Source organism: Anomaloglossus baeobatrachus, chromosome 5 (genome assembly GCF_048569485.1).
Source record: "Anomaloglossus baeobatrachus isolate aAnoBae1 chromosome 5, aAnoBae1.hap1, whole genome shotgun sequence".
Lineage (NCBI taxonomy): Eukaryota > Metazoa > Chordata > Amphibia > Anura > Aromobatidae > Anomaloglossus > Anomaloglossus baeobatrachus.
In genome coordinates this window covers 23754990-23771648 of record NC_134357.1, presented here as the reverse complement: position 1 = coordinate 23771648, position 16659 = coordinate 23754990, and the positions used below count along the sequence as shown (strand labels likewise).

At 47.7% G+C, this 16659-nt stretch overlaps 1 protein-coding gene across 4 annotated transcripts in view; it reads left to right on the top strand.

Annotated features, from left to right (window-relative positions):
* Positions 1-16201, top strand: part of ATN1 (atrophin 1) — a 67305-nt gene extending 51104 nt beyond the window's left edge. For all 4 annotated transcript variants that reach the window (XM_075348289.1, XM_075348290.1, XM_075348287.1 and 1 more), the window contains exons 9-10: positions 783-963; positions 9998-16201. In XM_075348289.1, coding sequence (XP_075204404.1) covers positions 783-963; positions 9998-10031 — 215 coding nt within the window. In that variant the 3' untranslated portion in view covers positions 10032-16201. The remainder of the gene's footprint in view (positions 1-782; positions 964-9997) is intronic.
* The last annotated feature ends 458 nt before the right edge of the window (positions 16202-16659 follow it).

Genomic DNA, 16659 nt, shown 5'->3' with positions numbered 1-16659 from the left:
AATCTCTGCCTACCTAGTCTAATTCACAGCACCTCAGTGTCACACCTCCCTGCTGTTGCTGAGATCTCACACTGCTCAGTACAGGCTGCAGCTGTCAGTCAGACTGGGTGGGCAGAGAGTGAATTGGGCTCTTGAGCCTCTTACTCGCTAGCTGAACTTATAAAATGCTCATTAAATACACCTGCCCAGTCACATTGATTTCAAGGGGTTAACTATTGGACAACCTCATCTTAACTGTTAAAATGGCGTTGATAAAATAAAAAAACCCGCATTCTCACCTCCTGGACTGGCGCCGTTTCAGTAATGTCCACTTTGATGGAATACTGAGAGGCTGCCGCCGATTGACCACCGCTGATTGGCTGCAGCGGTCACATGATATAACAGTGTCCTGTGACTGGTACAGGGCAGACTGTTGACAGATCCTTTTTAAAATAAAGATGATTAAAAAAAAAAATTAAAAAAAATAAAAATAAATATATATATATTGTGCATAACTAGTACAAAATGCATTTATTGTGCTTAGAACAAAAATAAAGAGGATATATAATATATAATAATATTTAAAAGGTTTAGTGTAAAATATAAAGAAAAGTAATGCTGAAAATTGCCATCTGCAAATATTTGCCTTCCGCCACTTATAAAACAAACAAACAAAAAAAGTTATACCTTACTGTAGGTCATGGTCTCTTGAGTGAAAATATTCCCATGTGCCAATATGGCCAAGAGGAGAATGCATTACTGATCCTTTCATTGTTTCTTTTTTTCCGTTTTCACCCCATCAGCCTCTCCTTACAGAGACCTCCCTTCCTCTCTTGCCGCCCCACTCTCGGCCGCTCACCAGTTACAGGCTATGCACGCTCAGTCTGCAGAGCTGCAGCGCCTGGCCCTGGAGCAGCAGCACTGGCTGCAGACCCACCATCCTCTGCAGGGAGTTCCCCTTCCTGGACAAGAAGACTATTACAGGTGAGTTTTTGAGGCTTAAGAGCCTTTAAGAGGCTAAAAACCACATTTACATATTGTAACATGAAAGTAAGTCTTTTAGTACTTAGTAGTGTAGAGCGAGCACTACCATGCTCGGGTGCTCAGTACTCGTAACTAGTGATGAGCGGGCACTACCATGCTCGGGTGCTCAGTACTCGTAACTAGTGATGAGCGGGCCCTACCATGCTCAGGTTCTCGGTACTCGTAACTAGTGATGAGCGAGCACTACCATGCTCAGGTGCTCGGTACTCGTAACTAGTGATGAGCGGGCACTACCATGCTCGGGTGCTCAGTACTCGTAACTAGTGATGAGCGGGCACTACCATGCTCGGGTGCTCAGTACTCGTAACTAGTGATGAGCGAGCATTACCATGCTCGGGTGCTCGGTACTCGTAACTAGTGATGAGCGGGTACTAACATGCTCGGGTGCTCAGTACTCGTAACTAGTGATGAGCGGGCACCACCATGCTCGGGTGCTTGGTACTCGTAACTAGTGCTGAGCGGGCACTACCATGCTCGGGTGCTCGGTACTCGTAACTAGTGATGAGCGGTGTCACAAACCACCGGGGGGGTCACTCAGAAATCCCCCGCGCTGGCTACCAGTACGTCACAATCGGGGGGTAACAAGTGGGGGTCACCCCTCCTTTATACCTCCCGACCGACAGACAGAGCACGTGACGCGCTCTCTAGCGCCCCTCTTATAGTCAGGCCAATTATGGAATTGCCCGACCATAAGCAAGGAGGCCGCTATACTACTTATGCCGATTATTGAAGGGTCCCCGGTGAGAGTAAGGTATATATTCCCCTGACCTCCGCGGGCGGAATATATAAAATCTCCCCGAATCTCACTGGCCTCCCCACAATAATCCTTGGCACAATTCGCTGCCACCAACCGATTTACGGTAACTATTAGCCGAACACACAGACGTGGGATTCAAGATCGAGATAACAGAACAGCCCAAGATTAATTATATAATTTAATCAGCCTAAAGCACACTAGAAACTACAATATATACAATAGGGAATCTACAGAATATACATATGTCAGAGTACAGTTACAGATAAAGCATGGTTTTCAAACAGGTATGCAATTCAATCAGTTACCTTGTGCGTCTGGCCACAGGGGGGCGCTGTAGGCCAGGTTTCTAGGATCCTTCCCACAGATGTTTCCTACACGTGCCCCCAGCGAAAAGACCCCTGGAAAATGGCCGAAGTAGGGTTATCAACCTGGGCAAGTCCAGGTCCCCTCCTACCTTCGTGACCTCACAGGGAGCACTGCTACTCCCCCTGCATGGATCAGAATTATCCAGCAAAGGGGATATTGGCCATAACTTTGCCTGGGAGCGTCGTAGGCGGACGCCAATGCTCTCATTGTGACAGTTATGAATTTAGCTACAGAACGAGGGGACTCATGACCTGTCTGCCAGTTCCCCATTGGCTGATATCACGCCTGGGGCATTTCCCAATGTCCTGCTCCCATAAAAAGGGTGTGCCGGCATCGTCCACATGCGGAGACACCATTTTTATGGTTGCCATATTTATCGGAAATATGGCTTGCGAGATATGAACCATTTTTTACTGGAGTCGTTCTGTCTGGCTATTTCCATAGCCTTGCTAACTAGCTAGCAGCCCCCACTACAGGGTGACGGCAGGGAGTCATCCTGTGTCCATTGTTCCCACACCACCTCATTTCCATATCACAGGACATGGCCATGGAGGTGTAAGTGGAACACTGAGAACAAGAAGGGAGGGGGCACTGCCAGGGAGTGATGAGGGATTATGACTGGAGTCATAATTCATCTTCATATCCCGGGATTTGCCTCACACCTCCCCCCTTTTGAGGGCGCTAGGGGGCAGCACACTCCGGTGTTCCCCCGTGCGCCCGTCCGCGACCTCTCCTTGTCGGGACAGCCCGTCTGCGTTACCGTGGTCACGGCCCCTTTTGTGGCGAATGGTGAAGTTGTATTGCTGGAGCGCAAGGCTCCATCGCAACAATCGCCCATTCGTCCCAGAGACGGTGTGCAACCAGCTGAGGGGATTGTGGTCCGTCTCCACGATGAAGTGGCGCCCGTATAGATAGGGTTACAGACGCTGCAGGGCCCACACTATGGCCAGGCACTCCTTCTCCATCGTGGAATAGGCAACTTCCCTTGGTAACAGCTTCCTGCTCAGGTACAAGACTGGGTGCTCTTGGCTCGCAGAGTCCACCTGGCTGAGCACCGCACCGAGGCCGAAGTCACTGGCGTCGGTCTGTACTACAAACGGCCGCGTGAAGTCGGCTGCCTGTAGCACGGGCGGGCTGGACAGGGCGTCCTTTAGGGCCCGGAAGGCTGTCTCGCAGTCCATTGTCCAATCGACTGCAGAGGGCAGCTTCTTCTTGGTGAGGTCCGTCAAGGGCTTTGCCAGGCTACTATAGCATGGAACAAACCTCCTATAGTACCCAGCGGTCCCCAAGAAGGACATCACCTGCTTCTTGGTCCTGGGGGTGGGCCAGGATGCGATGGCTTCCACTTTCTCAGGCTCGGGCTTCAGTGTTCTCCCGCCTACCCGGTGACCGAGGTACTGGACCTCGCTCATGGCCAGCTGACACTTTCCCGGCTTGATGGTCAAACCTGCCCGGTGGATCCGCCTGAGCACCTGTGCCAGATGCTCTAGGTGGTCCTCCCAGGTGGGACTGAAGACGGCAATGTCATCCAGGTACGCGGCCGCGTACCCTTCAAGTCCCTTGAGCAGGGTGTTGACCATCCGCTGGAAAGTGGCAGGGGCATTCCTCATCCCGAATGGCATCACCGTGGACTCGTACAGTCCAAATGGGGTAATAAAGGCAGAGCGTTCCCTGGCCTTGCGAGTCAGGGGGATCTGCCAATATCCCCGGCTCAGATCCATGATGGTCAGGTACTGAGCCCCGGCCAACTGATCGAGCAGGTCATCGATGCGTGGCATTGGGTACGCATCGGCGACCGTGACCGCATTGAGCCCCCTGTAGTCCACGCAGAACCGAGTGGTTCGGTCCTTCTTAGGGACGAGGACTACAGGCGAGGCCCAAGCGCTGTTGGATGCCTGGATCACCCCCAGCTTCAGCATCTCGTCAATCTCCTGGCGCATGTGTTGCTGCACCTCCAGGGAGACCCGATATGCCGAACGCCGGATCGGGGGATGATCCCCAGTGTCCACGTGATGGACAGCCAAGTCAGTCCTTCCGGGCTGGTTGGTAAACAACCCCCGGAAGGGGTGTAGGGTGGCCCACAGCTGGGACCGTTGGTCCTCCAAGAGCTGGTGGCCAACCTCCACATCCTCAATGGATCCGCCTGCCCTAACCTGGGCTAGCATATCCAAGAGGGTTTCCGCTTCTCCCTCCTCGGGCAGGTTGCACACGGGGAGCGCACATGCCTCCCGCTCATGATGTGCCTTCATCATGTTCACATGGAAGGGCTTCCGCCTTCCACGGGCAGGGTCCAGGGTGACCAGGTACGTCACAGGGTTGAGCTGCTGGTACACGAGGTATGGGCCTTCCCAGGCTGCCTGAAGCTTGTCCTGTGGTACGGGGACCAGTACCCACACCTCTTGACCCACTTGGTAGGTCCTCTCACAAGCGTTCTGGTCGTACCAACGCTTCTGATCGGCCTGGGCTTGAGCCATATTGTCGTGTACCAGTTGCGTCAAGGCCTGCATTTTGTCCCGGAAGCGCATGACATACTCGATAACCGACACTCCAGGGGTGGCCAAATCCCCTTCCCAAGCCTCTTTCACCAGAGCCAGGGGGCCCCGCACACGTCGCCCGTACAGGAGCTCAAACGGTGAGAATCCTGTTGAGGCCTGTGGAACCTCCCGGTAAGCAAATAACAGGTGTGGGAGATACCGCTCCCAGTCACGCCCATGGGAGTCGACCAACATCTTAAGCATCTGCTTTAAGGTGCCATTGAACCGCTCGCACAGGCCATTAGTCTGTGGATGGTACGGGCTGGCCACCAGATGTCGCACCTGGACTTGCTTACAGAGGGCCTCCATCAGCTGGGACATGAATTGGGTCCCCCGGTCAGTGAGCATTTCCTGGGGAAAACCCACTCGGGAGAAAATCTCCAGCAATGCGGTGGCCACCTTGTCAGCCCGAATGGACGACAAGGCCACTGCTTCTGGGTACCGGGTGGCATAGTCCACTACCGTCAGTAGGAAGCGTTTCCCGGAGCTGCTGGGGATGGCCAGCGGGCCGACCAGATCCACAGCCACCCTCCTGAAAGGCTCATCGATGATTGGCAGAGATACTAGTGGGGCTTTGGGGCGTGGCCCCGCCTTCCCCACTCTCTGACAGGTTTCACACGAACGGCAGTAGGCAGCCACATCGGCCCCCATTTTTGGCCAGTAGAAATGCTGGTTTAACCTGGCCTTGGTCTTAGCGATCCCTAGGTGTCCGGCCATCGGAATCTCATGTGCGATCCGCAACAACTCCGTCCGGAACGGATAGGGTACCACCAACTGTCGGTCCCTGGGCCACGCCTCCGGTGAACCCTGCTGGACCGTGGCCCGGTACAGCCGTCCTTGGTCCCAGACCACTCGCTCCGGGTCCGAGTCCGAGGGAGGCTGTGCCGCCTGCTCCTTAAGAGCTTTCAGGCTGTCGTCAGCTTCTAACGCTGCCTGAAACCCCTGACTAGATGTGGCCAGAATCGACGAGACTGTCACATCTTCAGTCAGTACCCCGGGACCTGTGTCCTGGCCTCCACCTGACTCGGCTGCCACTTGGTCAGAAGGGCAAGAGCTATCGGACCTCCGGGAGGCCCCTTGGCTTCCAGCACTCCCACTGCGGGTGACAGCGGCCACAGCCGCTGCGACCGTGGGTCGTGCCTGCTCCTCCTCCGTTCCTGACCAAGTCGCCGGTTCAGGCAGACCTACCTGGCTTCCTGACACCCCGGTTGTGGGGGAACCATGCACCGAGATCTTACCTGGGAGCACTTCCGCTCCTGGACCGGCCCCAATCTCACCTGCCTGTTCCCCCCCTGCAGCAACAGAACCCCGCTGTGAAATCTCTGGGGACCCCACATTTGCTGTGGTAGCCCCCACCCCACACACTGGTCCTCCCCCTGCAGCACCCTGCTCTCTGCTTATCCCTGCAGAGGGCAACAGATCCCAGCTCACAGGCTGGTTACTTGTAGAGGCATTGTCACACCTTTCTCTGACCCCCTCCCCTGTCACAGCTGCAGCTGAGTGTGTGTCTATGGTGTCTATGCAAGCAGAAATATCAGAGTTCACTCCCTCCTCCCTTACATCATTCATAGATAACACATTAACATTGTTAGGAGTCATGTCAGTACGGGCTGAAGGTTCAGCCCTTGGGGGGGGCCCAAACTGGGAGGTTATCTGCCCCAAATCTGTCCCAAGTAGCACGTTTGCAGGGATCCGATCAGTTACCCCCACCTCCCTCACCCCTCGCCCTGCGCCCCAGCCCACATAAATGTCAGCAACAGGCAGCGCCGGGTCAGTGCCTCCAATCCCGGAGACAGCGAGGGTTTTTCCAGGGATCAAGTCTTGGGGGGACACCATCTCAGGCCGCACCAGAGTCACCTCCGAGGCGCTGTCTCGCAGTCCTATGGTCACAGACCGGCCGACGGTGACGGGTTGGAAGCTGTCCAGGGACCTACCACCACCCCCACCCACACAATACACCTTGGGCGGCCCTTGGGACGGGGACGGAGCCGGGGCCTTGGGACGCTGAGGGCACATGGCCTTGAAGTGTCCAGGTAGGTTGCACTGGTGGCACCGTCTTGGTTCCGCCACGGGCCTGGAGAGGGGAGTTGAGGGGGACACCCCCTGCAGTCTAGGGGCAGGTGGGGCAGTCGCAGAATTCATCTTACCCCCTCTCCAGGTGCTGCTGGTGGCCGCTCTCCTGGCCTCAGGGGCCCGGTTGTTGGTGTAGTCATCGGCAAGGGCAGCTGTAGCCGTGGACCCCTTTGGCTTCTGGTCTCGGATGAACTGGCGGAGATCCTCAGGGCAGTTCCACAAGAGTTGCTCCGTGATGAACAAGTCCAGGATCTCCGGTCCGGTGGAAAGCTGCAGGCCTTGGGTCCAGTGGTCGGCAGCTCGGGCAAGTGCCCGCCGGTGGTCAGCCCAGGAGTCCTTTGGTCCCTTCTGTAGGCTCCGGAACTTCTTGCGGTAGGACTCTGGAGTGAGGTTGTACTGTTGGATCAGGGCCCGCTTGATGGTGTCGTAGCCCTGATCTGCCTCAGCAGGCAAGTCCCCAAGGATATCCAGGGCCTTACCCCTTAAACGGGGGGTCAGGTATTTGGCCCACTGGTCCTTGTCCAGATGGTGCTGCAAGCAAGTCCGTTCAAAAGCAGTCAAGAAAGAGTCCAAGTCTCCATCCTTCTCCAGCACTGGGAAGTCCTCAACACGGACCTTTGGAAGTTTGGTGTTTTGAAGGTCACATGTGGCTGATGAGGGCCGGAGCTGAGCTAGCTGCAGCTGGTAGTCACGGTCTGCCTGTCGCTCTCGCTCTTCACGCGCTGCCTGCCGCTCTCGCTCCGCAGCCTCACGCTCTGCGTGCCGCTCTGCCCTGCGCTCTGCCAGGAGTTCCTTGTAGCCCTTCTGGTCTCCAGCCTGGAGAAGGGCCATAGCCATTTGAAGAAGGCTATCCGAGCCTCCCAGGCTCGGTGGAATGGCACGTGGTGATCTGCGGCACGCTGCAGAGCTAGGCGATTCACTGTCCCTTTCAGAGCGGAGGGCTGGCATCTGGCTCGTTGAGGAACCTTGGGTGAGCTCCTCCTCATCTTGTCCAGCAGTGCCAGGTTGCGCAATGTCCTCGGCAGAACGGTTTTCTGGCGTCGAGCTCCTGGAGGACTCGTGGGCAACCTCCTCATTGCTGTCCACAGCACCGTCCTCCCTCTCTTCGGCTCCTGCCTTAGCATTGGCCAGTTGCATAGCTCTGCTCCTGGTGCCATCAGCCATTCTTGCAGACTTTTGGTCACTGACACAGAACTGACACCTGATGCCTCCACACACCTTACAGTATCTGCACTCTGACACTCTAGTGTTGAGCTAGTCTGAAGACCCCAGCAGCCACAGCTGCTGCAGGCAGTCTTTAGTGTCTGGGAGTATGGGTCTCACACTCACACACACTATTATCTCGATCCCACCGCTATGCCACCAATATGTCACAAACCACCGGGGGGGTCACTCAGAAATCCCCCGCGCTGGCTACCAGTACGTCACAATCGGGGGGTAACAAGTGGGGGTCACCCCTCCTTTATACCTCCCGACCGACAGACAGAGCACGTGACGCGCTCTCTAGCGCCCCTCTTATAGTCAGGCCAATTATGGAATTGCCCGACCATAAGCAAGGAGGCCGCTATACTACTTATGCCGATTATTGAAGGGTCCCCGGTGAGAGTAAGGTATATATTCCCCCGACCTCCGCGGGCGGAATATATAAAATCTCCCCGAATCTCACTGGCCTCCCCACAATAATCCTTGGCACAATTCGCTGCCACCAACCGATTTACGGTAACTATTAGCCGAACACACAGACGTGGGATTCAAGATCGAGATAACAGAACAGCCCAAGATTAATTATATAATTTAATCAGCCTAAAGCACACTAGAAACTACAATATATACAATAGGGAATCTACAGAATATACATATGTCAGAGTACAGTTACAGATAAAGCATGGTTTTCAAACAGGTATGCAATTCAATCAGTTACCTTGTGCGTCTGGCCACAGGGGGGCGCTGTAGGCCAGGTTTCTAGGATCCTTCCCACAGATGTTTCCTACACGTGCCCCCAGCGAAAAGACCCCTGGAAAATGGCCGAAGTAGGGTTATCAACCTGGGCAAGTCCAGGTCCCCTCCTACCTTCGTGACCTCACAGGGAGCACTGCTACTCCCCCTGCATGGATCAGAATTATCCAGCAAAGGGGATATTGGCCATAACTTTGCCTGGGAGCGTCGTAGGCGGACGCCAATGCTCTCATTGTGACAGTTATGAATTTAGCTACAGAACGAGGGGACTCATGACCTGTCTGCCAGTTCCCCATTGGCTGATATCACGCCTGGGGCATTTCCCAATGTCCTGCTCCCATAAAAAGGGTGTGCCGGCATCGTCCACATGCGGAGACACCATTTTTATGGTTGCCATATTTATCGGAAATATGGCTTGCGAGATATGAACCATTTTTTACTGGAGTCGTTCTGTCTGGCTATTTCCATAGCCTTGCTAACTAGCTAGCAGCCCCCACTACAGGGTGACGGCAGGGAGTCATCCTGTGTCCATTGTTCCCACACCACCTCATTTCCATATCACAGGACATGGCCATGGAGGTGTAAGTGGAACACTGAGAACAAGAAGGGAGGGGGCACTGCCAGGGAGTGATGAGGGATTATGACTGGAGTCATAATTCATCTTCATATCCCGGGATTTGCCTCACAAGCGGGTACTAACATGCTCGGGTGCTCGGTACTCGTAACTAGTGATGAGCGGGCACCACCATGCTCGGGTGCTTGGTACTTGTAACTAGTGCTGAGCGGGCACTACCATGCTCGGGTGCTCGGTACTCGTAACAAGTAATGAGCGGGCACTACCATGCTCGGGTTCTCAGTACTCGTAACTAGTGATGCGTGAGCACTACCATGCTCGGGTGCTCAGTTCTCGTAACTAGTGATGAGTGGGCACTACCATGCTCGGGTGCTCAGTACTCATTACTAGTGATGAGTGGGCACTACCATGCCAGTTTCAGCTTGACAAGCATAGCGAATGTATATACACCATACTCCTATTCAACAGCCTAGGTGATCTGCCTAGATTTCCCTGGTGGTGATGTCGGCCCATTTTTTTATCCCAGACAACCAGTCTATCTCCGATAGTGAAGATTTTTTTAAACAATGACAGCAGAGAAGAAACAGCCGTCGGGTTACAGTTAGATCTTTGCTACTGCCATCTCAATCTGCCATATTAATCAGATTTTTCTAAATTGTAAAAGCAAAAGCATAAATAAGACTCCTTGTAAAATTTCTGCTATCATTTTTACAGTCACTTGAAGAAAGAAACCGATAAAACCCTGTAATGAAGTCGTGACGTCGGAGGTCATCTCACTCATCGTAGGCTTCTGATTGGACGAGACAGGATGACATCACAGCTCCAGACATGGCGACTCTGCTGCCCGAAAAGGGAGTAATATTTATAGCGACCAAAAAAAAATAAATCCCGAAAGATGGTAGCAAGAGAGACATGCTTCCATAGAGTATTGGAGACTGTATGAAAGATACTCCTGGATACCAAATCTGTGCCAAGAGACATACTGTATCCGTGACATCTCGTGAGAGTGAGACACCGTGTGGAAAACAGCCCCCGAGAGTGATTCTCCGGGAAATATAGACCCCCCCCGTTACAGTGAGACACCCCTTCACTTAACGCACTGCACCTTGAACATATTGAGATCCTTATGTAGAAAGAGATGCCCTGTAACACCGGAGACGTCCTGTGACAGTCCGTGACCCTCTCGCGGGAAGTACACTGTGAGAACTTCTATAGACTAAGTTAGAGACAGCCCCACGACTGACGGAAGCACTTGTGACAGAGGCCAATGCCTTCTGCAAAAAGAGACACTTCCTATGGGAAAGAGACATCATAGGATAGCATCAGTGATATTAATTTATGTGACACAGATAGAGATTTCCTTCCCGGCAGAGAGACATCCTGGAATAGAGAGACCACGTAGTTATAGACCGAGACCGCTTGCTCCATTAACCTGACATCTAATGGACATGATTTTTTTTTTGTATGTAACGTGTCACTAATTGTTCGTCTGGATGTGACTGAGCTCGGCTCTCCCCCGCACATGTCTGTCTGTCTGATATTATAACTGAATGTTCGCACTGAGGCGCAGGTACATAGATGGCGGGTATGTTCATTTACAACACGACGGCGGCCATTTTGTGACAAAAACTGCTGACATTCACATGCCTCAGTTCTGTTTCAAGCTCATGGCTTCCATAACTGGACATACTTTGTTCTTTCTCTTCAATTTTTAGCTAAAAAAACCCCTCATATTGTGAAACATTTCTGCCTAAATATGGCCGAAAACTTGTGACAAAATGGCCGCCTTGTAAACGTGTAGTTATCTTGTTGAGAACAGTTTACAAAATGGCTGCTAGACATAGTGGGCTTCATTTATCTAAACTATCCCTCCGAAAACAAAATGTATTTGTTGCCTATAGTAACCAATCATAACGTTGCTGTTGCGAACAGTTTACAAAATGGCGGCTAGGCATAGTAGGCCTCATTTATCAATACTGTCAAAATGAAAGAAACATCTTTGTGGCCCATAGCAACCAATCACAGAGCAGTTTTCACTTTACCATAGCTGTTTTAAAAATGAAAGCTGAGCTCTAATTGGTTGCTATCGACTGCAAAGACAGTCTTTTCTTTAGACATTTTTAATATATGAGGCCTGCTGGGTATACTTGTTGAGGACAGTTTACAAAATTGCTCCTTATCAAAAGGGAAAACTGCCTTTGCTGCTAATAGCAACCAATCAGGACTCAGCTTTCATTTATAAAATAGCTATGGTAAAGGGAAAACTGCACAGTGATTGGTTACTTTGGGCTGCCAAGATGTTGTCTTTCATTTTGACAGTTTGGCTAAATGAGGCCTACTATGCCTAGCCGCCATTTTGTAAACTGTTTTCAACGGCAACCATTTTACAAGGCCGCCATTTTGCTAAAGTTGCATTAATTTAAGGATGTCGGCCATTTTAAGTAGACATATTTCAGAATGGCATGTCAACATAGACTGGTTTTCCTTTTATACAGTTTTGATCAATCTAGACCCAGCGGTATCTAAACTCTCTAACAACAAGTATGTCCTTGTTTCCCATAGCGACCAATCAGAGCTTAGCTTAGAGCAGGTCAAGAAATGGAAGTTTAGTCCTGACTGGTTGCTATGGGCAACAAGGTCAGACTTTCTTGTTATTCAGTTTTGATCAATGAACATAATTTAGACCATGGATGGGTAATCATTAACTCTTTATGATCAGCTTCCCTGTGATGTCATTTGACCCTGCTAATCAGGGATGATGACATCATAATGGAACAACCAGGTGATTGGTCAGGTGAACTAAAACCGTCACCCATGTACCTCGCAGCCCCTGTATATATCCGAGTATGAATGTACATATATATAAGTACGTATGGCTCTAGCTTACCTTGTATATACCCGTATGTGTGCGAGGATGTCCGTTCTTGTCACTTTGTATATATATTAGCGTGAGTCTATAACAGGGTGTTGTAAACCTGTATATAACGGTGAGCGCTGCGTTTTTAGGGTCAAGTATGTGTGAGCGTGTACGTATATATATTTTTATGTATATACTGGTGATGACTGAAGTTTTTCTTAGTTGTATATACATATATTTGAACCCCGTGTATAGATTATATCTGTGGATATGCCTTCTGCAGTATATGGCAGGTGTATTTTTCCCTTCCTATATTATCTATCTATATGTTCTATGGATCTAAATTGGGGTTTTTTTTCCATTGTAAGATTATTCCAAAAATGAATTGTGGTTTTACCAAAATCTGATTAATAGGGCAACAGGAAATGAAGGCAAATATGACATCTTTACTGCCAATGCCTCCATGGTCCCATCTCAGTTTGCCTTATTAATCAGTTTATTAAAAAAAAAATCTATTGTGTTTTTTACGAAAATCTGATTAATAGGGCAGCAACAGATAAGAAAAAAAATAACATGATTGTTGTCAAGCTTCCCTGCACCTTCATTACTTTCTGATCAGAGATTATTCAATTTAATACCCTTGTAGTTTGAGAAAAAAAAGTATAAAAGCCTATAAGTGTACCCGTAGCAATCAGTCTGTCGCAGATCTCCACTATAAGATTATTCCCAAAAATAATTGCATTTTTACTAAAATCTGGTATTTAGGGCAGCAGAAGATGAAGGCAAATATGACATCTTTACTGCCAATGCCTCCATGTTCCCATCGCAGTTTGCCTTATTAATCAGATTATTTTAAAAATCAATTGTACTTTTTTACCAAAATCTGATTAATAGGGCAGCAACAGATAAGAAAAAAAAATAACATGATTGTTGTCAAGCTTCCCTGCCCCTTCATTACTTTTTGGTCAGAGATAATTCAATTTAATACCTATGTAGTGTAAGAGAAAATAAAAAGTATAAAAGCCTAAAAGGGCATCCATAGCAATCAGTCTGTCTCAGATCTCCACTATAAGATTATTCCAAAAAATAATTGCATTTTTACTAAAATCTGGTATTTAGGGCAACAGAAGATGAAGGCAAATATGACATCTTTACTGCCAATGCCTCCAAGTTCCCATCTCAGTTTGCCTTATTAATCAGATTATTTTAAAAATCAATTGTATTTTTTTACCAAAATCTGATTAGTAGGGCAGCAACAGATAAGAAAAAAAATAACATGATTGAAGTCAAGCTTTCTTGCCCCTTCGTTACTTTCTGGTCAGAGATAATTCAATTTAATACCTATGTAGTATAAGAGATAAAAAGGATAAAAGCCTAAAGGTGCATCCATAGCTGTCTCAGATTCCCATCTCAGTTTGCCTTATTAATCAGATTATTTAAAAAATTAATTGTATTTTTTTTTTACCAAAATCTGATTAATAGGGCAGCAACAAATAAGAAAAAAAATAACATGGTTGCTGTCAAGCTTCCCTGCCCCTTCCTTACTTTCTGGTCAGAGATAATTCAACTTAATACCTATGTAGTGTAAGAGAAAAATGTATAAAAGCCTAAAAGTGCATCCATAGCAATCAGTCAGTCTCAGATCTCCATTATAACATTATTCCAAAAATGAATTGCGTTTATACCAAAATCTGATTAATAGGGCAACAGGAGATGAAGGCAAATATGACATCTTTACTGCCATGTTGTGAGGTGAAAGAAAAATGAGAAAAATGTACTCAATACCTTAGTGATGTGAGATAAACTGTGTAAGAGGATGGAATCGTATCTGTAACATCTGGTCAGTCTTCAGTGCTTAATTTCATTAGTATTATTAATCAGATTATTCTAACAATTAGTTGTTTTTATCAAAATCTGATTAATAAGGCGGCAATGGATAGAAACAAAAAGGTAGTATAATTACTGATTACTGCCAAGCTTACCCTTCTCTTCTTTCCAGTTAGAGATAATTATCAGATCTCTCTCTCTACGTTATTAATCAGATTATTCTAAAAAATGAATTGTGTTTTTACCAGAATCTGATTAATAAGGCAGCAGGAGAGGAGCAAATATGGTATATTTACTGCCGTGCCACCCTGACCCCTTCTCTAAGGTCAGAGGCAAATCTTCTCAATATCTGAGTAATATAAGGACTGTATAAATCAATGGACGTGTATTCCTAGCAACTAGTCTATCTAAGGTGCCCAATTCTGTTGGTAATATTAATCAGATTATTCATAAAATGAGTAGTATTTTTAATAAAATCTGATTAATAGGGCAGAATGAAAAAGTGGTATGATTACTATGAAGAATCCTGGCCCCTTCCCTGCTCTTCTGAGTAATGTTATAAAGAATGTATAAAAGGCTGGAAGTATATCGATAGCATCCGGTCTACCTCAGGTTCCCAATTCTGTCTGTGTTATTATACAGATTATTCTAAAATGTAATTGTATTTTTACTAAAATCTGAATTATAGGGCACCAGGAGATAGAGGGAAAAGTGGTATGATTACTGTCAAGCTCCTCTGCTCCCAGGTCAGAGTCAATTCTGCTCAATATTGGCGTAATTTAAGAAAGAACGGATAAAAGGCTTGGATAATATCCATTCTGTGGATTCATATCCATTCTGTCTCAGATCACTATCTCTTTATTAATTATTAATCAGATTATTCTAAGCTTGGCCATTCCCTACTTTCAGGTCAAAGATAATTCATAATTAGTGATGAGCGAGTACTAAAATGCTCGGGAGCTCGAGGCTCGGGTCGAGCATCTCAAAATACTCGTGTACTCGGCCCGAGCACCGAGCCCAATGTTATCCTATGGGAGACCCGAGTATTATTCTGAAATGACCCCCGGCAGCATGTAGAAACCATAAAACTGTAAATTATAAAAAAAAACGTGCGTGTGTGTGTAAGCGTGCATATATATATACACGCGGAGTGGAGTGCGGGAGGGGCCGTAGCCGAGCGGGGAAGTGTCGGGCTAAAGGCACGGTCATGCTGTGCGGGCCGGCCAATCACTGCAATTCAACAAGTAACAGGGCTGTGGCATTGCAGTGGTCTGCCAGCCAATCCCTGCATAAGGGATGGCTGTAAAAAGAGCGCCAACATGAAGACCACGAGTACAGCACGAGTATTGCGAGATTACTCGGTCCCCGCCGAGTAGCCCGAGTACATTGATACTCGTGCGAGTACCGAGTAGTAACACGCATACTCGCTCATCACTATTCATAATATCTAAGTAATGTAGAGTGTGGGTTTTGCGATCCTTCTCTCCCAGTCTATCTCAGTTCTGTTTCTGCATTACTAATCAGATTTTTCTAATCATTAATAATACTCTTACCAAAATCTAATTAATGGTGTTTCTTGGCGTGAACCTCAAAGCTGGATTAGCAGTGTCTAACAGTAAAGATTGGGAAATATATTTTGATATCTATTAACTCCAAATTTTTCCTTATCTGATTTTGTGTTAGTAATCAGATTTTTTTTATTAATTCACAAGAAAATTGACATCTACGAGTCCAATTCTCAGAGTGGTGCTTACACAAAATAACCGCTGCTCTGGTTTTTCCATCAGTGGAAAACTCTGAAGTTGATGAATTTATATCTCCAAGTTTGAGATCTGAAATATTGAACAACAAAAACGTCCAAACCCTCATGAAGTGGTTTAGGACTTTAAAGAGGAACTGAAGGAAGGGACATGACACTTTTATCATAATTAATAGGTAGGGGTAACAACACTAGATATTAATACCTTATTACAGGGGACCTCATTTGCATACTTTCACACTGAGCATTGTTAGTAAGACTTCCAACGCCACCTTCATCTCTTCAAGGAGAACCAGTACCCCCCCCCCCATGATGTGTGTGGTTCAGTGGTAGAGGACATATTATCTTAGTAAAGTTTAATTTTTAAGTATTCATTTAATTTTCTTTTTTTTTTTTCTGTAATCTCATTGACAAAAGGGAGGGGTTTAGGGGTTTAGTGCATATATATATATATATATAGTGGTCCAAAAGTAGGTGAACAGTATGTGTAACAGGGTTATGAAGGGGGAGATTTATCAAACATGGTGTAAAGTGAAACTGACTCAGCTGCCCTTAGCAACCAATCAGATTCCACCTTTCATTTTCCAAAGAGTCTTAGAAGAATTAAATGTGGAATCTGATTGGTTGCTAAGGGCAGCTGAGTCAGTTTCACTTTACACCATGCTTGATAAATCGTCCCCTTCATAACCCTATTACACATACTGTCCACCTACTTTTGGACCACCCTGTATGTATGTATGTATATATATATATATATATATATATATAGATATGTGTATATATATATATGTACATATATATATATATATATATATATATATATATACATATACATATATGTGTGTGTGGATTCTAAAGCATCCCCACCAACAGTAACTACATGGTGGACAAAAAAAAGAAATTACATAGAAATGTAGGGAAATGAGGTCTTGG